This window comes from Ichthyophthirius multifiliis (genome assembly GCF_000220395.1).
Source record: "Ichthyophthirius multifiliis unplaced genomic scaffold scaff_1120509251071, whole genome shotgun sequence".
In the NCBI taxonomy this organism is placed as follows: domain Eukaryota; phylum Ciliophora; class Oligohymenophorea; order Hymenostomatida; genus Ichthyophthirius; species Ichthyophthirius multifiliis.
Window position 1 is genome coordinate 6868 of NW_004086231.1, and position 17330 is coordinate 24197.

The 17330-nt window shown below is 15.1% G+C and overlaps 5 protein-coding genes across 5 annotated transcripts, besides 30 other annotated features; 2 read left to right on the plus strand and 3 right to left on the minus strand. All coding sequences in view use genetic code 6, as the record gives it.

The window, feature by feature from the left end:
- The first annotated feature begins 1308 nt into the window (after positions 1 to 1308).
- Positions 1309 to 1368: a microsatellite.
- A 122-nt stretch (positions 1369 to 1490) lies between these two features.
- Positions 1491 to 1585: a microsatellite.
- Positions 1491 to 1596: a microsatellite.
- Positions 1597 to 1650: 54 nt separating this feature from the next.
- IMG5_138180 (vacuolar sorting protein, putative) lies at positions 1651 to 3694 on the plus strand (the record flags this gene model as incomplete). Its single annotated transcript, XM_004031747.1, has 4 exons — positions 1651 to 1726; positions 1802 to 2395; positions 2455 to 2951; positions 3098 to 3694. 4 exons carry the CDS (start codon positions 1651 to 1653, stop codon positions 3692 to 3694), a joined length of 1764 nt encoding a protein of 587 aa, XP_004031795.1.
- Positions 3695 to 3699: 5 nt separating this feature from the next.
- Positions 3700 to 3756: a microsatellite.
- Positions 3703 to 3750: a microsatellite.
- A 1146-nt stretch (positions 3757 to 4902) lies between the features above and the next one.
- Positions 4903 to 4945: a microsatellite.
- A 287-nt stretch (positions 4946 to 5232) lies between these two features.
- Positions 5233 to 5274: a microsatellite.
- Positions 5275 to 5822: 548 nt separating this feature from the next.
- On the plus strand, positions 5823 to 7239 carry IMG5_138190 (hypothetical protein; the record flags this gene model as incomplete). Its single annotated transcript, XM_004031748.1, has 3 exons — positions 5823 to 5889; positions 5977 to 6081; positions 6223 to 7239. 3 exons carry the CDS (start codon positions 5823 to 5825, stop codon positions 7107 to 7109), a joined length of 1059 nt encoding a protein of 352 aa, XP_004031796.1. The 3' UTR covers positions 7110 to 7239.
- Positions 6087 to 6158: a microsatellite.
- Positions 6108 to 6188: a microsatellite.
- Positions 6111 to 6182: a microsatellite.
- Positions 6126 to 6208: a microsatellite.
- Positions 7240 to 7265: 26 nt separating the features above from the next.
- Positions 7266 to 7327: a microsatellite.
- Positions 7328 to 7602: 275 nt separating this feature from the next.
- Positions 7603 to 7721: a microsatellite.
- A 1076-nt stretch (positions 7722 to 8797) lies between these two features.
- Positions 8798 to 8863: a microsatellite.
- Positions 8800 to 8854: a microsatellite.
- Positions 8864 to 8869: 6 nt separating the features above from the next.
- Positions 8870 to 8903: a microsatellite.
- A 386-nt stretch (positions 8904 to 9289) lies between these two features.
- Positions 9290 to 9347: a microsatellite.
- Positions 9348 to 9385: 38 nt separating this feature from the next.
- Positions 9386 to 9438: a microsatellite.
- A 495-nt stretch (positions 9439 to 9933) lies between these two features.
- Positions 9934 to 9965: a microsatellite.
- Positions 9966 to 10634: 669 nt separating this feature from the next.
- Positions 10635 to 10708: a microsatellite.
- Positions 10709 to 10960: 252 nt separating this feature from the next.
- Positions 10961 to 11015: a microsatellite.
- Positions 11016 to 11377: 362 nt separating this feature from the next.
- On the minus strand, positions 11378 to 12384 carry IMG5_138200 (hypothetical protein; the record flags this gene model as incomplete). The annotated part of the gene is made up of 5 exons (XM_004031749.1): positions 11378 to 11435; positions 11502 to 11814; positions 11880 to 11973; positions 12040 to 12200; positions 12254 to 12384. Coding segments are annotated over 5 exons (756 nt in total), but the record flags the coding sequence as incomplete, so codon positions are not given.
- Positions 11457 to 11515: a microsatellite.
- Positions 11457 to 11517: a microsatellite.
- Positions 12385 to 12663: 279 nt separating the features above from the next.
- Positions 12664 to 12762: a microsatellite.
- Positions 12677 to 12720: a microsatellite.
- A 64-nt stretch (positions 12763 to 12826) lies between the features above and the next one.
- On the minus strand, positions 12827 to 13594 carry IMG5_138210 (nmda receptor glutamate-binding chain, putative; the record flags this gene model as incomplete). Its single annotated transcript, XM_004031750.1, has 2 exons — positions 12827 to 13191; positions 13237 to 13594. The coding sequence occupies 2 exons, from the start codon at positions 13592 to 13594 to the stop codon at positions 12827 to 12829; spliced, it is 723 nt and encodes a 240-aa protein (XP_004031798.1).
- A 126-nt stretch (positions 13595 to 13720) lies between these two features.
- Positions 13721 to 13766: a microsatellite.
- Positions 13767 to 13810: 44 nt separating this feature from the next.
- IMG5_138220 (hypothetical protein) lies at positions 13811 to 14851 on the minus strand (the record flags this gene model as incomplete). The annotated part of the gene is made up of 2 exons (XM_004031751.1): positions 13811 to 14617; positions 14662 to 14851. Coding segments are annotated over 2 exons (997 nt in total), but the record flags the coding sequence as incomplete, so codon positions are not given.
- Positions 14852 to 14853: 2 nt separating this feature from the next.
- Positions 14854 to 14927: a microsatellite.
- Positions 14890 to 14955: a microsatellite.
- Positions 14893 to 14956: a microsatellite.
- Positions 14957 to 15384: 428 nt separating this feature from the next.
- Positions 15385 to 15451: a microsatellite.
- The last annotated feature ends 1879 nt before the right edge of the window (positions 15452 to 17330 follow it).

A 17330-nucleotide genomic window follows, 5' to 3' on the forward strand; every position in this document is an offset into this window, starting at 1 on the left:
AATAATAATTGGTTTAGTATATTTCTAAATAGATAATTGGAGTGAAGAATATTTTACAATAGAAGTTGATAAGTAAATTTTTAAAGGGAAACTATTTGAAAATTAAACATCGGGAACTAATATTTGTGGTTTACATTATTTTGACTCTATTGAGTAATATTAAATAGAAGTAAAACATAGTGAACCTACTTTAGACATTATACTCTCAACAAACTTAAACCTAGATTAAGGCGAGTATTTTGGAATAAGGGAGCTTTTTGTTATCATAGATTATTGTGATAAACATTGCGCTAAGTGTAATGATACTATGTGTGATTATTGCGAAGAAGGGTTCACTTTTAAAGAAGGAACCAACACATGCGTATGTGTAAAAGGATTCTTTTATGAGAATAATTAATGCAGTAAATGCCAAGAAACGTGTGGAGAGTGTGAAAATGGAAACGAATGTATTAATTGTAAAAGCGATTATGGATTATATTAAAAAAGTTGTTTGAAAGAATGCCCAAAAGGGTATGAGAATGAAAATGGAATTTGTGTAGATTGTGAAAATTATAAGTGTAAAAGATGTTTAACGGAAAGAAATGCTAAACAACCTTGTTAAAAGTGTAAAAAAATAGTTACTGTTTTATCAGATAAATGTTCTTCTTTTAAATGATAAATTTTATACTAAAATATACTTATTAAATGAATTTTTATATACAATAGAAGAATGTTATAAATATTTAAAAATTAAAATAATGCAAAATTTATACAATTTATATACTTTAAAATTAAAAAAAACATATTTAAATTATAAGTTATATATAAAAAATATAATATATTTATATTTTTAAATATAAATAAAAATAATTTTTTTTTTTAATAAATTGCTAAAAATAAGAATTTATTATATATATTATCAAATTCCAATATTATATTAATAATATATCAATTATAGATGTAATTTAAATAATTTAAATTTTAAAATATTTTTTTTTTAATATATATTATATATAAACAAAAAACTAAAAGGACAATAATCCTATTACAGTTAAATAAATTATAATCCCTATTCTAGTTAGTAAGATTAACCACAAATACTTTTCTAGTATTAATATAATAAATATAGTTCTAATTAGAAATATATGTCTTATTTAAGTTAGACATATAATCTTTTAAGATATATAATTGTACACTAATAATAAGATATTTATTGATAATAAGGTGTTAAAATTTTGCTTGTTTTTAGATTAAAAAAGTTATATATATCATATAAAATTGTTAAAAATTGAGACATTAAATAAAAATCTAAATAATAAATATATGTATATATTAAAAATTGACTAAAAAAAGATTTAGAAACTTAATTAAAAAAAAATATTAAAACTTCATAATATAAAATAAAAATGGACAATTTTTTTTATAGATTTAAAAAAAAATTAAATATTAAATATTAAATATTGAAAAATTATAAGTTAATTTAAAAATTTCATTAAAATGAAAAAAAACTTTATATATAATAAATATATATATACATACAATATATAAAAAAATAAAATATTTAATTTATAATTAATTAATATATAATAATAAGATATATATAATATTTAAATATATTTTATAAAGAAATATAAAAAAGACATAAATACCATTAAAAATAAATAATTAAACATGTAAAAACAATATACACTAGATACATATAAAATAGCCGAAGATTATTTCGACCGTATGTTACAAGAAGTAACTGGTAAAAAAAAAAAGTCCTTATATATATATAAATAATATAATAATATACTTTTTGAATTAAAATATAAATATATAGGAATAAAATGTTTAGTATTAGACGAAGAAACAGTTTAAATAATAAGTTTAGTATATTCTCAAACCAGTATTTTAAAAAAAGACGTATATTTAATAGAACGTATTGACCAACCTTCTGAAGGCAAAATGTAACATTTAAAAGTCATATATTTCATCCGTCCCACTGAATAAAATCAATAAAGGCTTCTATAAGAACTCGAGAAATCTCGTTTTGCGGAATATTATATATTTTTTTCAAATTCAGCTTCCAATTTATTTATTGAAACTATAGCCTAAGCGGACAATTTAGATTTAATAAAACAAATTCATGAAATTTACATAGATTATTATATTTTATCTTCCCATTTATATTCTCTAAATGTGACTTCTACCTATGGACTTACTAAATAGCAACCTTTATGGAATTAAACAGACAATTAAGTCCTCTAACGCGTATATGAAGGACTTCTTTCTGTACTTTTAAGTTTAAAAAGAGTCCCTATGATAAAATATTTATCAAGTTCAGATGCTTGTTTATAATTAGCGTCTAAATTAACAAAAAAATTAAAAGAAGAATAATAATAAAATATGTCTTAATTAGGATAAGATTCAAAAAGTAAATTCCAAAAATATAAATAATTAAATATGTATATATATATATATTTATATATAAAGCATTATTATTAATATGGGATAGAAGAGAAGATCCAATAACTCCTTTATTAAACCAATGGACATATTAAGCCATGTTACATGAAATAATAGGCTTATAAAATAATCGAATAGATATCGAAAGGAAACAAAAGGCTATTGGAGATGTAAATAATGTTTCCAGTGGTAATTAAGATAAAGAATTTGTATTAAATGAAAAAGAAGATTAATTTTTTATGGATAATATGTATGAAAATTTCGGTGATATGACAAGTAATATAAGAAATTTTGTAGAAAGTATATAATTAGAAAAAAATAAAAGCAAAAAAATGGAAACTTTATAAGATATTTAAAATATAGTTGATTCATTACCTGAATTAAAGAAAAAATCTAATAATCTTAATAAACATTTCACTTTATCAATGGAATTAAATAATACTATAGAATAATAAGAATTAATGGAAATATCAAAAGCTGAATAAGAAATTTCAACTAAAGAAGCTAGAAATGATTAAGCAAATGTAAAATATATATAAATCATATTTTTTATATATGTAGAAAATAAAACTTTTTTTTTATATTTAAAATAGATATATTTTTGTAAATACAATATTAAATTTTTTATATGTTTAATATTATTTTCATATTATTATTTTATTTTATATAGATGATTTTTGAAATTTTAAATAATAAATAAATACCGAAGTATTAGAAATTAAAATTAGTAATAATGTATGCACTAAGATATGAAAATGAAGATAAAATAGGGAAAATGAAAGAAAAATTAAAAGAATTAGGACTTACTTAAACATAGACTAATCTAATAAATCATGCGTTAGATTATGCAGGTAAATAGCATCGTTCAGGCGATTTATTTTCAACTAAAAATACCATAAATAAATATTTAAACAAGATAAAAAATGTTATGAAAGACGTACCAAATGTTTTTACATAACACAAGCCTTATATAATCAATATTATAAACTAAATCTTGGAAAATCAAATGAAAGAAAACGAATTTGCAACTACAGACTTAAATTTTTTCCGTGAATAGCCAAAAGAAATAATCGTTTTTATACTAGGAGGTGCTACATATGAAGAAGCAAGAGAAATAGCTATGTTACATAAAGAAAAAAGTATAAATGCACTAATAGGAGGAACTTTTGTTCATAATTCATACACTTTTTTAGCAGAAATAAGAAATATTGCTAAAGACAAAAAAGACGAATTTGGAGTATAGGATGGTTCTTTAGTTTATAGATGATATTTTAAATATATATAAATATATATATATAGATATATAAATATATTTATATATATTTAAATTTTTCTATTAAAAAATTAATATTCAATAGAACATATAAAAAAAATATCCTTATATATTTATTAAACATAAAATCACATATTATTAGTTCTTATTATATAAATATTTAGATATTTACATTTCTTTTTAATTATAAGTAATAAACAGGAAATAAATACAATAAAAAATATAGAATATTTACTTAATGCTAATAAATATATAAAATATTATAATAAAAATACTATTAAAATTTTAATAGATTATTCTTTTTATATCAATTTCAATTCTTTCTTATTATATTTTAATAATTATTTGATATCTACAATTATAAGTATACCATAAATCTTTATATAAAACTAAATTCTAATGAGTTTTAATAGTATTGTATTATTTTATATGTATTCGATTCAAAAGCTATATAAATATATAAAAACTATAATATTTATATCCCTATTGAGTCTTTTAATTTAGATTAATATAATTAACAAAATTATTATAAATAATACATATATAATAAGATATTTGTATTAAACAATTAAAAAGAATATATAACTGTCATACAAAATTGTTAGATTAATTTATTCAATTTCTATTATTATATTAATTAGTTTAAATAATCATTTGGTAACAACATAAAATATTTTAGTATTGAACGGCGTGAATGTTTTATAATTATTTAGCCTTAAAAATTAGTATTTACATATTGATATATACTATGGTTTATATAAAATTAAATAAATATAAATTGTGTCCATTTAATGATATTTAAAGTATTTAACACATATAAATAATAATAAATATATAAACTATCTTCTGACTTTAGTATACATTTTTTCAATAATATTTGTTTTAAAAAATATTCTAAGTATTATTTTGCTGATATATATATGACAATTTTTTTATGAGACTTTTATAGTATTTTAATTTTAGTAATAAAAATATTAATATTTTATTCTAAATCTTAATTGTCTAAAAATTTTACGTTATTATCTTTTAAGATTTTTTTTAGTTTATTTTTCATGAATAAATTTAATTATATCAAATTTCGTAGGAAATATTTTTGTTTTAAGAAAATATTATAAATTTTAGTCAATAAATATTATTATGTATGAGAAATATTAATTACTTTAAGAAAAGTTTATAATTTTAAAATATACTTTTGTTGTATTTAAATTATTAATATATAGATAAATTTTATTTATATATATAAATAAATATAATTATATTTTACTTATCATCAATATAATAAAACATATGATTGTATGTTAAATAAATTATTTTTAAATATTAATTTTGATTTATATCTAATATATAATACTTGTTTTTAATATATAAATAATATTAAATAATAATCAAAAATCAATTAATTAAATATTTTTTATATTTAAAATATTTTAATCTATTATTTTATTATTAATTAAAGGATAATTTTATATTTAAAATTTTTGTTATATAATTTATATCTAATTATTTTATACTCTAATTTATATTTTTTAATTAATAATTTAATGAAATAAAAATAATTTAATAAAAAATATAATAAATTAAATATTAGAGTAAAAAAAATATATTCAAAATATAAAATATATTTATATATATAATATAAAAATATTAAATATATGATAATTTATTGTATTTTATAAATTGCTTATAATTTAAAAACATAGATATTATATAATTTTATATTAATTAAAAATTATATATAATTATATTATAAATAATAAATTTATTTATATATTAAAATAATAATTATTAATAAAATTAGAATTTATAAAAAAAAATATAAAAAGATAATTATAAATAATTAAAAAATTTATATTGTATTTAAATTAAAAAAATTATTAAATAAAATATATTGTAATATTAAAAATATGTATATATATATAAAAATTATTTAATTATTTATTGAAAAAATAATATATATTAAATTAAATATTTTTGATTGAACAAGAGAATATTTATAATGTTAAATTCATTTAAAAAATAAAAATTTTCTTCAATCCACACACCTATATGTATAATAGGAGCAGGCACAGCATCATTAAACATAACAGCATTATTATATAAATAAAAAGGTGTCTAAAGAAACATGATTAGAGTTTTTGATTCTTAAAAAACTCATTATTATTAACCAGGATGGACAATGGTAGGTGGTGGTATTTATGACATTAAAAAAACTATTAAAGAAAATAAAAATATATTTCATAAATAAATAAATATGGTTTAATAAAATATAAAAAGAGTCTTTCCAGAAAATAATAAAATATAAACTGATGATGGAAGAGAATGGACATATGATTAATTAATTATTGCTGCAGGTATGATTCCTAATTTCAATAGTATTAAAGGTATTTAAATTAAAAAATTAATAATTAATATAAATAAAAAATAAATATATAAATAAATAAATAAATATAATATATAATATATATATATATATATATATATATATATATTTATATTTATATTTATATAAATTTCTTTATAAGGTATTAATGAAGCACTTTTAGATGACCAATGCCCTGTTGGATCTATTTATTCTTAAGATTATGCTGTTAAATTTTCAAATTTAGTTGATAAATTTTAAGGCGGTAATGTTATTTTTACAGAACCTTTACACCCTATTAAATGTGCTGGTGCTCCATAAAAAATAATTTATTTAACTGAAGAAAGAATACATAATAAAAAAGGTATTCGTGAAAAAACTAATATTGAATTTTATAAGGCTGTAAACTTTTTATTTTCTGTACCCAGATATTCTTCAGTTTTAACTTAAATAATTAAATAAAAAAATATAAAATTAAATCTTAAAACAAATTTATTAGAAGTTAGAAGTAATAAAAAAATTGCTGTATTTGAAGATTTAGATACTAAAAGTATCATTGAGAGACCTTTTGATTTGTTACATGTTGTTCCACCTCATATACCACCCCCTTTTATAAGATAAAGTGGGTTAGGAGAAGGTGCTGGGTATGTAGAAGTTGATAAGCATACTCTAAATCATAAAACTTATAAAAATGTTTGGGCAATTGGAGATTGCTCAAACCTACCTACATCGAAAACTGTTGCGGCAGTTATAAGTTAAACACCAATTTTGGTAAAAAATTTAATACATTGTTGGAGAGATAAAGGAAGTTAATAGTCTATGCCGGGAATTTATGAAGGATATACAAGTTGCCCTATTTTTACTGGGAATAAAAAAGTAATTTTAGCAGAATTTAAATATGATGGAATAGTAGATGAAACTTTTAGTAATTAATAAAATATACCGTTTTATAGCTTTTATTTTATGAAAAAATATATTTTCCCCTTTGCTTATTGGAATTTAATGCCTAAAGGAATATGGATGGGAAGAAATGGAATTAAATTAAATTGAAAAGAAAGTAAATTTCAAATAAATGATAATTATTATTTATATTAAATAATTTTTTATATATTAAATTTTAAAAAAGAGACATTATATTAACAAAATTAATTTTATATTATAAAATAAATAAATTTTAGATTAAAATTATTAAAAAAAAGAAAAAATTATATATATATATATATATATATATATATATATATATAAATAAATATATATATATATTTATAAATTATAAAAAAAAAATTATATATTTAATAATTTTATTATAAATTTTATTATGTAAATTTTTCGTTAACGATCTAACAGTTAATATATATTTCCTGTTAAAAAATAAGCTATTTAGATTAATAGAAATAATAATATAAAATAAAAAATGAAAATATATTAAACTAATATAATCCATTTAATTTAATAAAATAATATTAATATTATAAATTAAATTTATAATCTTAAATAGATTTATCAAAATAAAAATCTCCATTAAATTACAATAGTTATATTTATAATAATAACAATAAAAATAATAATAATAATAATAAAAATAATAATAATAACAATAATAATAACAATAATAATAACAATAATAATAACATTAATAATAGATATAAAAATAAAAATAATTTTGGTAATATTGATTAATTTAATGAAACATGCTTTGAATTAAATAATAATTTAAAAAGTTTTTAAATTAATAATAATAATAAATAAAGTATATAAATCTAATTTTTTTAAAAAGATCCTTTAAAATATAAAAAAGATATAAAACATTTCTTTTATATTTCTGAAACTAAAAGAATAAATAAATATATAAAACAAAATTAAAAAATTAATAAAATAATTGTTAAATAGGAGTCTTTTTTACACAAAATTCGTTCTTTTTCACAAAAATTTTTATAGGAATCAAAGGAGAAATGTTTAGAAATATAAAGAGATTTTTCATGCAGAATTCCAACGCAAAATGATTATAATAAAGAATTGGAATAGAAAATAATTTAGAAAATATTAAAGAAAAGGAAAATTGATTATAAATTAAGTTAAAATATCATAAATTAAAATTGTGATCGAAATAAAAAATTGAAGTATATTGCAAAAATAAAAAATAAATTCTTTTATAAACTTTAAATAAAAATATATAATAAATTAAAGAAGAGAAAAAAGACAATAATAAACTTTTGGTCAAAAACTTTGTGAATGAATAAAAAGATAAAAAATATTTGGCTAAGTCTTTAACTTAATATGTATAATAAGCTAAACCAAAGGAGAAAAATTATTTAAATTATATATATAATTGGCCATAAGACTTCAAAATTAATTTCTTTTAAAATATTCATGTTAATAAATAGTCTTTTAATTTAATGAGTGACGAATAATAAGAATGGAGATAACGTTATCATGAAAGATAATTTTCAATATAAAAAGGTAAAAGTATGTCACCTGTAAATAGAAAGAAATAAATTAAAAATAAAGACTATTAAAAAATTTAAAATAATTTAATTTATTAATATGTAAATGATTTAGGATTTAAAGTTAGAATATTAAAAATTCCATCAATTTAATAAAAATTTAAAATGAAAAAAGTTTTAAATCAAGATTAAATTTGTAATAAATAATAAAAAATAAATAATATAGTAAGAAATTAATAAATTAAAAATAATTTATTATAAAATAAAAGTATAGATTAAAAATGAGTTTATAAATATATAATATATTTTAATTATTTATATTAAATTTTATATTATATTAATTATAAATTTATTTATATTTTAATTTATTATAATAATATATATTATAAAATATAATATTTTTTTTTTTTATATTTTCGGTTATTTATTTATTTATAAAAAAAAACTGAATATATTATTTATTTTAATTAGAGTATTTTTTGGTTAATGAAAAAATATTAATTGATAAATAATATTTAAAAATTTATTATAAGTTTTATTTTGAATTTTTTATTAGATATGTAATTATAAAAAATATTTTAAATATTTTTTTTTTTTTATTAGTTATAAATAAATAAATTTAATAATATAAATATTAAAAAATAATGATTTTATTATTTAAGTTAGTATTTTTAATATAATTATTTATATAAATATTTTTTAAAATTTTAATAGTATATTTTAAATATTAAATTAAGTTTTTATTTTTATTTTAAATTAATTTTAATATTAAAAATATATTAAATGTTTATAAATTTTATAAAAATTATTTTATAAATTCATATAATAATTATTTTTTAATTCAAAAAGTTAATATTTTTTAATTTAAATTACTTTATTACCTAATTATTTAGAATATTCTATATTTATAATTATTTTAAATTTATATATTTATATTACATTATTTGTTATTTTTTTATTATTATTGTTCGAATAATAAAAATAAGAAATTTTTATATATTGTTCAATACATTATTATTATTTTTTTAAAAAAATAAATAATTATAAAAAATTTTAATTTTATTATTTAAAATAAATTTATATTTGATAAATTTATTTTTTAATAATTTAATAATCATATATATTTTAATATTATGGCATTACAAATAACCTCAGATTAAAACGAAAATAAAAAACTATAAGAATCCCAAACTAATATGTATTATATATATAATTTTAAATACAAAAAATGTTTATTTTTAGTATATTAAACTTAGAATTAGTCTTATTAATAATACTCGCTGTAATTAATTTTAAATAAAAATCTTCTTTTAATAAACAAGAAATATCAAAAAATCTACTGATTTGCATAAATTACAATTTTATAAATGGATTTTATACAGTGCTATAGGTAAATAATATTAGTTTTTATTTATTATTAAAAAAATAAAATATATATATATATATATATATATATATTATAATTATATTATCTATTAATAGGTCGTATTATTTCATTGATATATATAAATTTTATTTAAGAAGGTCAAAATTTGAATTAATTAATTATAAAAGCAATTATATATACTATTCCTTGTTACATTTAAAATTTTGCATATGTTTAAGTCATGTATTTTTTCTGTAAATTATATTTTTAGTCAAATGAAGGTGATTGGTAGAAATGTTTTTCTATTTTATATGAAATATGTTTGAAGTTTCTTTATGTTATTTATGTGGTGTGTATTAGTGATGTATTATATAGAGAAAATTATACAATTTTTTTTTCTAATTGTCTTTTTATTATCGCGGTTGTAAATTTAATAACATGCTCTTCTTTATTTATGTTTGCGTTTAATATATGCAAAATGGTAACATTTTTTTAATAAAAATATTAAAAAAAATTAATTAAAGATTGAAAAACTTAATGATTATAAAACAATGCCTGAAATAGAAGAAGTGAAAAATAAAGTATTTTAATTTAATAAATTTATAAAAGTAATTTTTTTATTATTATAAAAGACTTAAAAATTCTCGTTTTATATATCTATATTCTATATTTTAAGAATTTTAACTAATTTATGTTATGGATAATATTTTAAAGGAATAAATGAATACGATGAAAATGAAGAATATATATATATTGTTTTAGTATTATACATATATATATATATATATATATATATATATATATATATATATATATATATATATATTTAATTATATATAAATAAATTATAAAAGATAATATATATTTATTAAAATATATTTTACATATATTTTTTTTATGTTCTAATATGTACATATATAATTATTTATATAATAATTTTAATAAATTGTTTTTTTTATTTTTATATAATAATTTTTAGAAAGCTTAATTATAATAAAAAAGAGACAAATCAATTTTTTTGTTTTTTTTTTATAACATAAGTTTTTATTATAAAATATTTATTTAAAAATAAAAATAAAATATTATTAAGTTATATATAAATATATATACATATATATATATATATATATATATATATATATATATTTAGTTTTTTGATAAAAATTAAATAGGATGTTTTGTTTATGGATTTAATGCTTTATGGATTTGTATTATTTCATAAAATAAATATAAATTTAAGTAATTATATATCAAATATATATTATTATTATTATAATATTTCAAGAAAAAGATAACTAATAAATATCATTAGAAATGCAACAATATATTCCTACCCCTTTATTAGATTAAAATATAGAAACTTAAGCCTGAAAAATTTAATATTTTTTTTTTTTCCATATATAAACATTTTTAATATTTCAAATATTTTTTTTTATAATACATATATATATATAATTATAAATTTATATATTATTTATATATATCTATTAATTGAATTATTTTTTTATTCAATTTTTAATTTTTTTTTTTATTTATTCAGTTGAAACATTCCACATATCAATTTATCTTTTTTTTATATATATATATATATATATATTTTTTTTTTTAATATTATATTTTCTTTTTTTATACTAATTTATTTTTTTAAATGTATCTCTATCTATTAAATCTACATGAATTTAACATTTTTCTTTATCAATATCTTTATAAGCTTAAGAAGAACTATTTTATATCATATGGACTATCATTCCTATTTATTCAGCTGGTAAAGATTTGATTTTTTATGAAAAAGAAAGTGTTTCTTATAAACTCATTGGGACTTATTCTTCTTTCGCAACAACTATTTATTCTTGAGCAATTTATTATTAAGATGTATTTTTAGATAAATTCTATTAAATAGGAGCTGCTTTTTCTTATTTTTTCATTTATACTAATTTTTCTTTTTCTTATTATATATATATAAATATTTTTTTTTAATTTTTAATATTTTTTGTTTTTTTTATTAATTACTCATTATTTATATTTGAAATTATATTGAAGGTATATAATTTTTAATCATATTTCTAAAATATTTTTCAAGTTTTTCTGATAATTTATATATCCACTTTTTATTTTTTTTTTATAGTTTTTGTTAAAAAAATATATTTATATTTTTAACAAGAAATATTACAGAACCTTCCGCATTATAATTTTTACAATTATCCCAAATTAATTAAATATCATCGAAACATTCTTCTACATATACATACTAATTTTCTTTTAATTTTTCCCTAACTTTACTTAAATCCATTGGGTTTTTTATTATTGTTGGGTAATCTAATAATTAGAGAGCTATTTATTAATTATTATAAATAAATATATTATAATAAAATAATAATTATTACATTACCAATCAACTGGTTAACGAAATTCATAAGAATCACTATTTGCAAACAATTAACTTACCATTTAATTTAATTTTTTTAATTCTTCCTTTCCTACTTATGTATTTCTAGTTGTTTTTTTTTTGTTATTTGATTTATTTTTTTTAAACAAAAAAAAACTTAAGTTATTATTATATTGTTATTTTGATTTTACGAGTTTAATTTTAGTGAAGAAATATAATTAGACATTTTTTATATTTTTTGTTGTATTTTTTTTTTTTTTAATTTTTTGTATTTGAGTGGGAAATTTATTATTAAATAAAACTTTTTTATATATAGATATAAAAAAGATAAATTATATATTGAAAAAAATAAAAAAATAAAAATTTTAAAATATAATTTAAATTATATATTTTAAAAAATTATAATTAATATATATTAATATTATATATATTTTATATATATTGTATATATATATATATATATATATAAATTAAAAATATAATAATTATATCAATATATATATATATTCTAACTATATTTTATTATTTTTTTTATCTTATATATTAAAATCAAAACATAACAAAAATAATATCAGTTTTTTTATCCTAATAATCTTAATAAATAAAGGAAAATATTAATAATATCTAAATATAAATTTAGTGCTCCAACAATATAATTATCCAAATCTAATTCATATTTTTTTCCTCCTATAACCAATTAAGTATCATAAGCCAAATAAAGTCCAAATATAAATAATCCGAAAACACAAATAATAGTATTTAAAATAGGAACTCTGAAAAAGAAATAAAAAAGAGATAAGATGAATAAACACATAACTGAAACCCATAAAAGACCACCACAAACAGTAAAATCAGTCTTTGTTTTCATTGCATATAAAGTTATTGTCAATGTTATTAAAACAGTGCCTGCAGCAGACATTAATACAGTTAATTATCCTACAATATTAGCACTTTCGGGTCCTTTTATAGGAAAATTCCAACCATATGTTGAGCATATGAAACTTACTATGTAAGATTCACAAATGGTAAAAGATAATAAAAGAATATAGTTTGTTGGAACAGTTTTTGAATTTTATGGATAACATATTAATGCATAAATTATTATTATTGATATGATTATTGCTATTATAGCCAAGAACCAATAATCTGTTTGAAATTATGCAAATTAAAAGAAAAACATAGACATTACTACGAATAATGTAGTAATTAATAATTAAGTTGCAAGAATTCCGTATACTTTGTAAACGAAATTCAATCTTAGTTTTGCAGTTGAAAAATCACGTATTATATTGTTTTCTTCGTCTTATTCAATAGAATTATAATCATATTTTTTAAACATTTTTAATTTTAATTTATTTATTTGTTTTTATAATATTTAAAATAAAAAATAAATTGAAAAAATCAAATGTTATTTTTTTATATAATATAAAAAAATATTAAAATTATAATAATTTATATAAGAATAATATATATATATATAATAAATTATATATATATATATATATATATATTTATTATTAATATTAATTTATTATATTATTCTATTTAACTATCTTCATTTAAATTATATATTTAGTCTTTTGAAAGTTTTTTTTAGTATATTTCTTATAATTTTAATATCATTTCCACTATTAAAATTATATAAATTTATATCATTAGGTACAATTTCTTGAATAATATTTTTATATTGATTTTTAACTATACAAATTTTACTAAAAACCTAATTTTCTGCATATTAAATTTCATTTTAAATTTATATTTTTTAATTTTATAATTTAATCTATTATTTATCTAAATTTTATAATTTCTTTCCTATTTTTTTATATTCTTCTAAATCTGCCTCACTCAGTATTTCACTTAAGTCTTCTTCTAAGTTTTTTTTTTATTAATTTTTTTAAACTAAATCCATTTCAATATTCCTTAATATTTCATTTTTACTATTATATATTATTAAAAAGTATAAATTTTATATATATATATATATTTATAACTTATCAGAGTCTGTTCTTAATTTTATACATTCTTCGATTTAATTCATTAATTAAAATCTCTTTTCGTTCTCATTTATTATACTTTCAAGTAAATTATTAAATGTATATATTGTTTAGCTTGTTTTTTACAAACCTTATAATATAGTGGATTATTCATCTGCTAATGGCTTATATATAGTAAAGTTTTATTAAAATTATTATATTATTTGTGGAATGTTATGATAATTTTTATCATTTATATTATTTGTATTAATAAAATAATTAATGGTTTTTTATATTATAAGTCTTTTTTATAAATTTTCATTTAATTGTGAATAAGTTTTAGCCTCCTCACTTTATTTCTTTACTAATTCTTAGAATAAAATATCATTCTTTATTTTTTAATAAGTTTTTTTTAATATAAATATTTTTTTACTTCCTTAAATATTTTATCTAATATTTATTATATTTTATCTTCTTCATTTTCTAATTAAACTAAATTTTCTTTTAAAAGTACAATAGATTTTAATTATTCAATAAAAATATTATATTAGCTAAAAAATTAATTTAAATCTGTATTTTCTTGTAAACCAAATACTGAACATAAATCTTTTAATCTTTCATTTCTTTAAAAATAATATAAATATGTAAAAATTAAAAATACATAATATATATATATAAATAAAATAAATATAATATATGAATATATATATATATAAAAATATATATATTATTATTTTATTTATTTTTTCTTAAAATTACCTTAATTATTTTAAGTTTTCTAAATGCATTACAATTTTTTCAATTGTTGTTTTTTTTTCATCTTTTAATTTACTTCTTTCTTAATTCACGACTTTTAATTATTCCTAAATACATTATTTTTAATTATATATCGGTTCTGCTTTTTAAAATTTATCATCGATTCCACTTTTGAGTTAATCCTTTATTTATTCGTCTAAAATATCAAGATTTTTACAAAAATCTTATATTTAATTATTTTATTTCTCTAACTCTAAATCACATTACTTTAGATTATATAATAAATAATCAATTTCATCTTCAATACTTTTATTGGTAGTCCAAAAATTCTAACTACATGACATTTCTTTTATATTTTTTTATTCGCAATCTTCTATTAATTATTAAAATATGTTTTTTAAATTAATTATTTTATTATTTTATTAATTCATTATATTTAATATATTATTATCATTCATTTATGTTAAGTTTATTTCTTTTTATAAATCTTAATAACTTTGAATATTTTTAGATTTTTCTATTTATTCAATATATTCGTCCTTTATTTTTTATTTTTTATTATTATCAATTGTTTTCTTTTATTTAATAAAATTATAATTTCATTCACTATTTTTTTGTTATTTTGTAATTTATTTATATATATATTTTAATGTTTTTCTTTTTTTTTTTTTATTTATTTTTTATTTACTATTAATATCTAATTATTTGTTTATTTCTGAAATATTTAATTCCTCGAATTAGTTTTATTCGGTTTTTTACATATATAAACTTGGGGATCTTTATTTTTTTAAAAAATTTTGATTTTCAATTTATTTTGAATCTTTATAATTTGATGAGTTCCTTTTGAAATTCTTTTAAAGTGAATTTATACTGTTTTCTATATTTTGTTTTTTTTTTGATTTTTATTAATTTTATATATCAGTGGATACTTTGAGAGGAAATTAAGAATTTTAAGTTAATATTCTATTATTATTTTGGGGAAAACATTGACTATATTATGAAAATTAATGATTGCTTTTATTTAATTGACTCATTTTGTTTTTACCTTTTTATTATAATATGGTTTTTTTTTTTTGTTAATTTAAATTTTTTTGTTTTTTTTTTTAAAAAAAAGTAAAAGAAAAAAAATTATTGTTTTTTTTTTATTCAATTTCCGAAAAAAAAAAAAAAAATTAAAAGTTTAATTTTTTTTATATTTTTAAGAATAAATTTAATTATTTAAAAAAAACAAAAAAATTAATTTTTTTTTTTTTTAAGTATTTTATACCTTTTTTTCAAAGTACGATAAAAATTTATTAATTTTCTTTTTTTTTTTAATATTTTATTTGCTTATTTATAAAAAATTAATTTCTATATTAAAAAAAAAAATTACTATATCATAATAATTTACATTTAAAAAATTATAATTGTGATTTTTGCTTATTAAAATAAAATAAAATATAATTGATTTTTAAATTATATTAATAAATAACGCCTTTTAATTTTTTTGCTTATGGATAATAATTGAATAACTCAAACAAACAAAAATACATGTATATAATATATATTAATAATTTATTAAATTTTTATTAACAAAATCTAATTAAAAAAGATAAAAAATGTAATAATTATCATTAAACAATAAAGAAAGTCAATAAAAAAATAAAATAAATAATATTATTATTTTTAAAGAGCTTGATTATTAAACAAAAGGTAAATATTTTAATAGTATTTTATATTAAATTAAAAATAAAATATACTTAAAAAATTATAGATCAAGAAGAAAATTTAAGATATTTTCAAGAATGTTAAAAGCTTTCTTAAACAAATTAATTATTAATGTCCTAATTATAAATATATTAGTAGGAAATTTAAAAATTAAAAAATAAAAGCTGATAGACTACAAGTATATATATATATAATATTTTTATTTAAACAAAAAACATACAATAATATATTTTAAAAGGAAATTATGAACTAATTAAATTAAAATTAAAATTAAAATGATTAAATTTTATAAAAATAAATATCTAATAATACATAAAATATAAAAAAAAATAAAGAAGATGTGCCTAAGATATATAAAAAGAATTTAAAGTAAAAATTTAATTTGAAAATAATTATTTTTATTTATATATATAAATTTTTAATTGTTTTTCTTTTTATTTTAGTGTCTATATAGTTATTGTAATAAAAGTTATGGAAGTGAAATTTCTGTTAATTTACATATGAAATTAAAACATAATGGTGGTAATAAAACTGAGAGAGAAAAAATTAGTGGTATACTTACATAAATAAATAATAAATAAATATATATATTTTAAAAACCATTTATTTAAATTTTATATATATATATATATATTATTT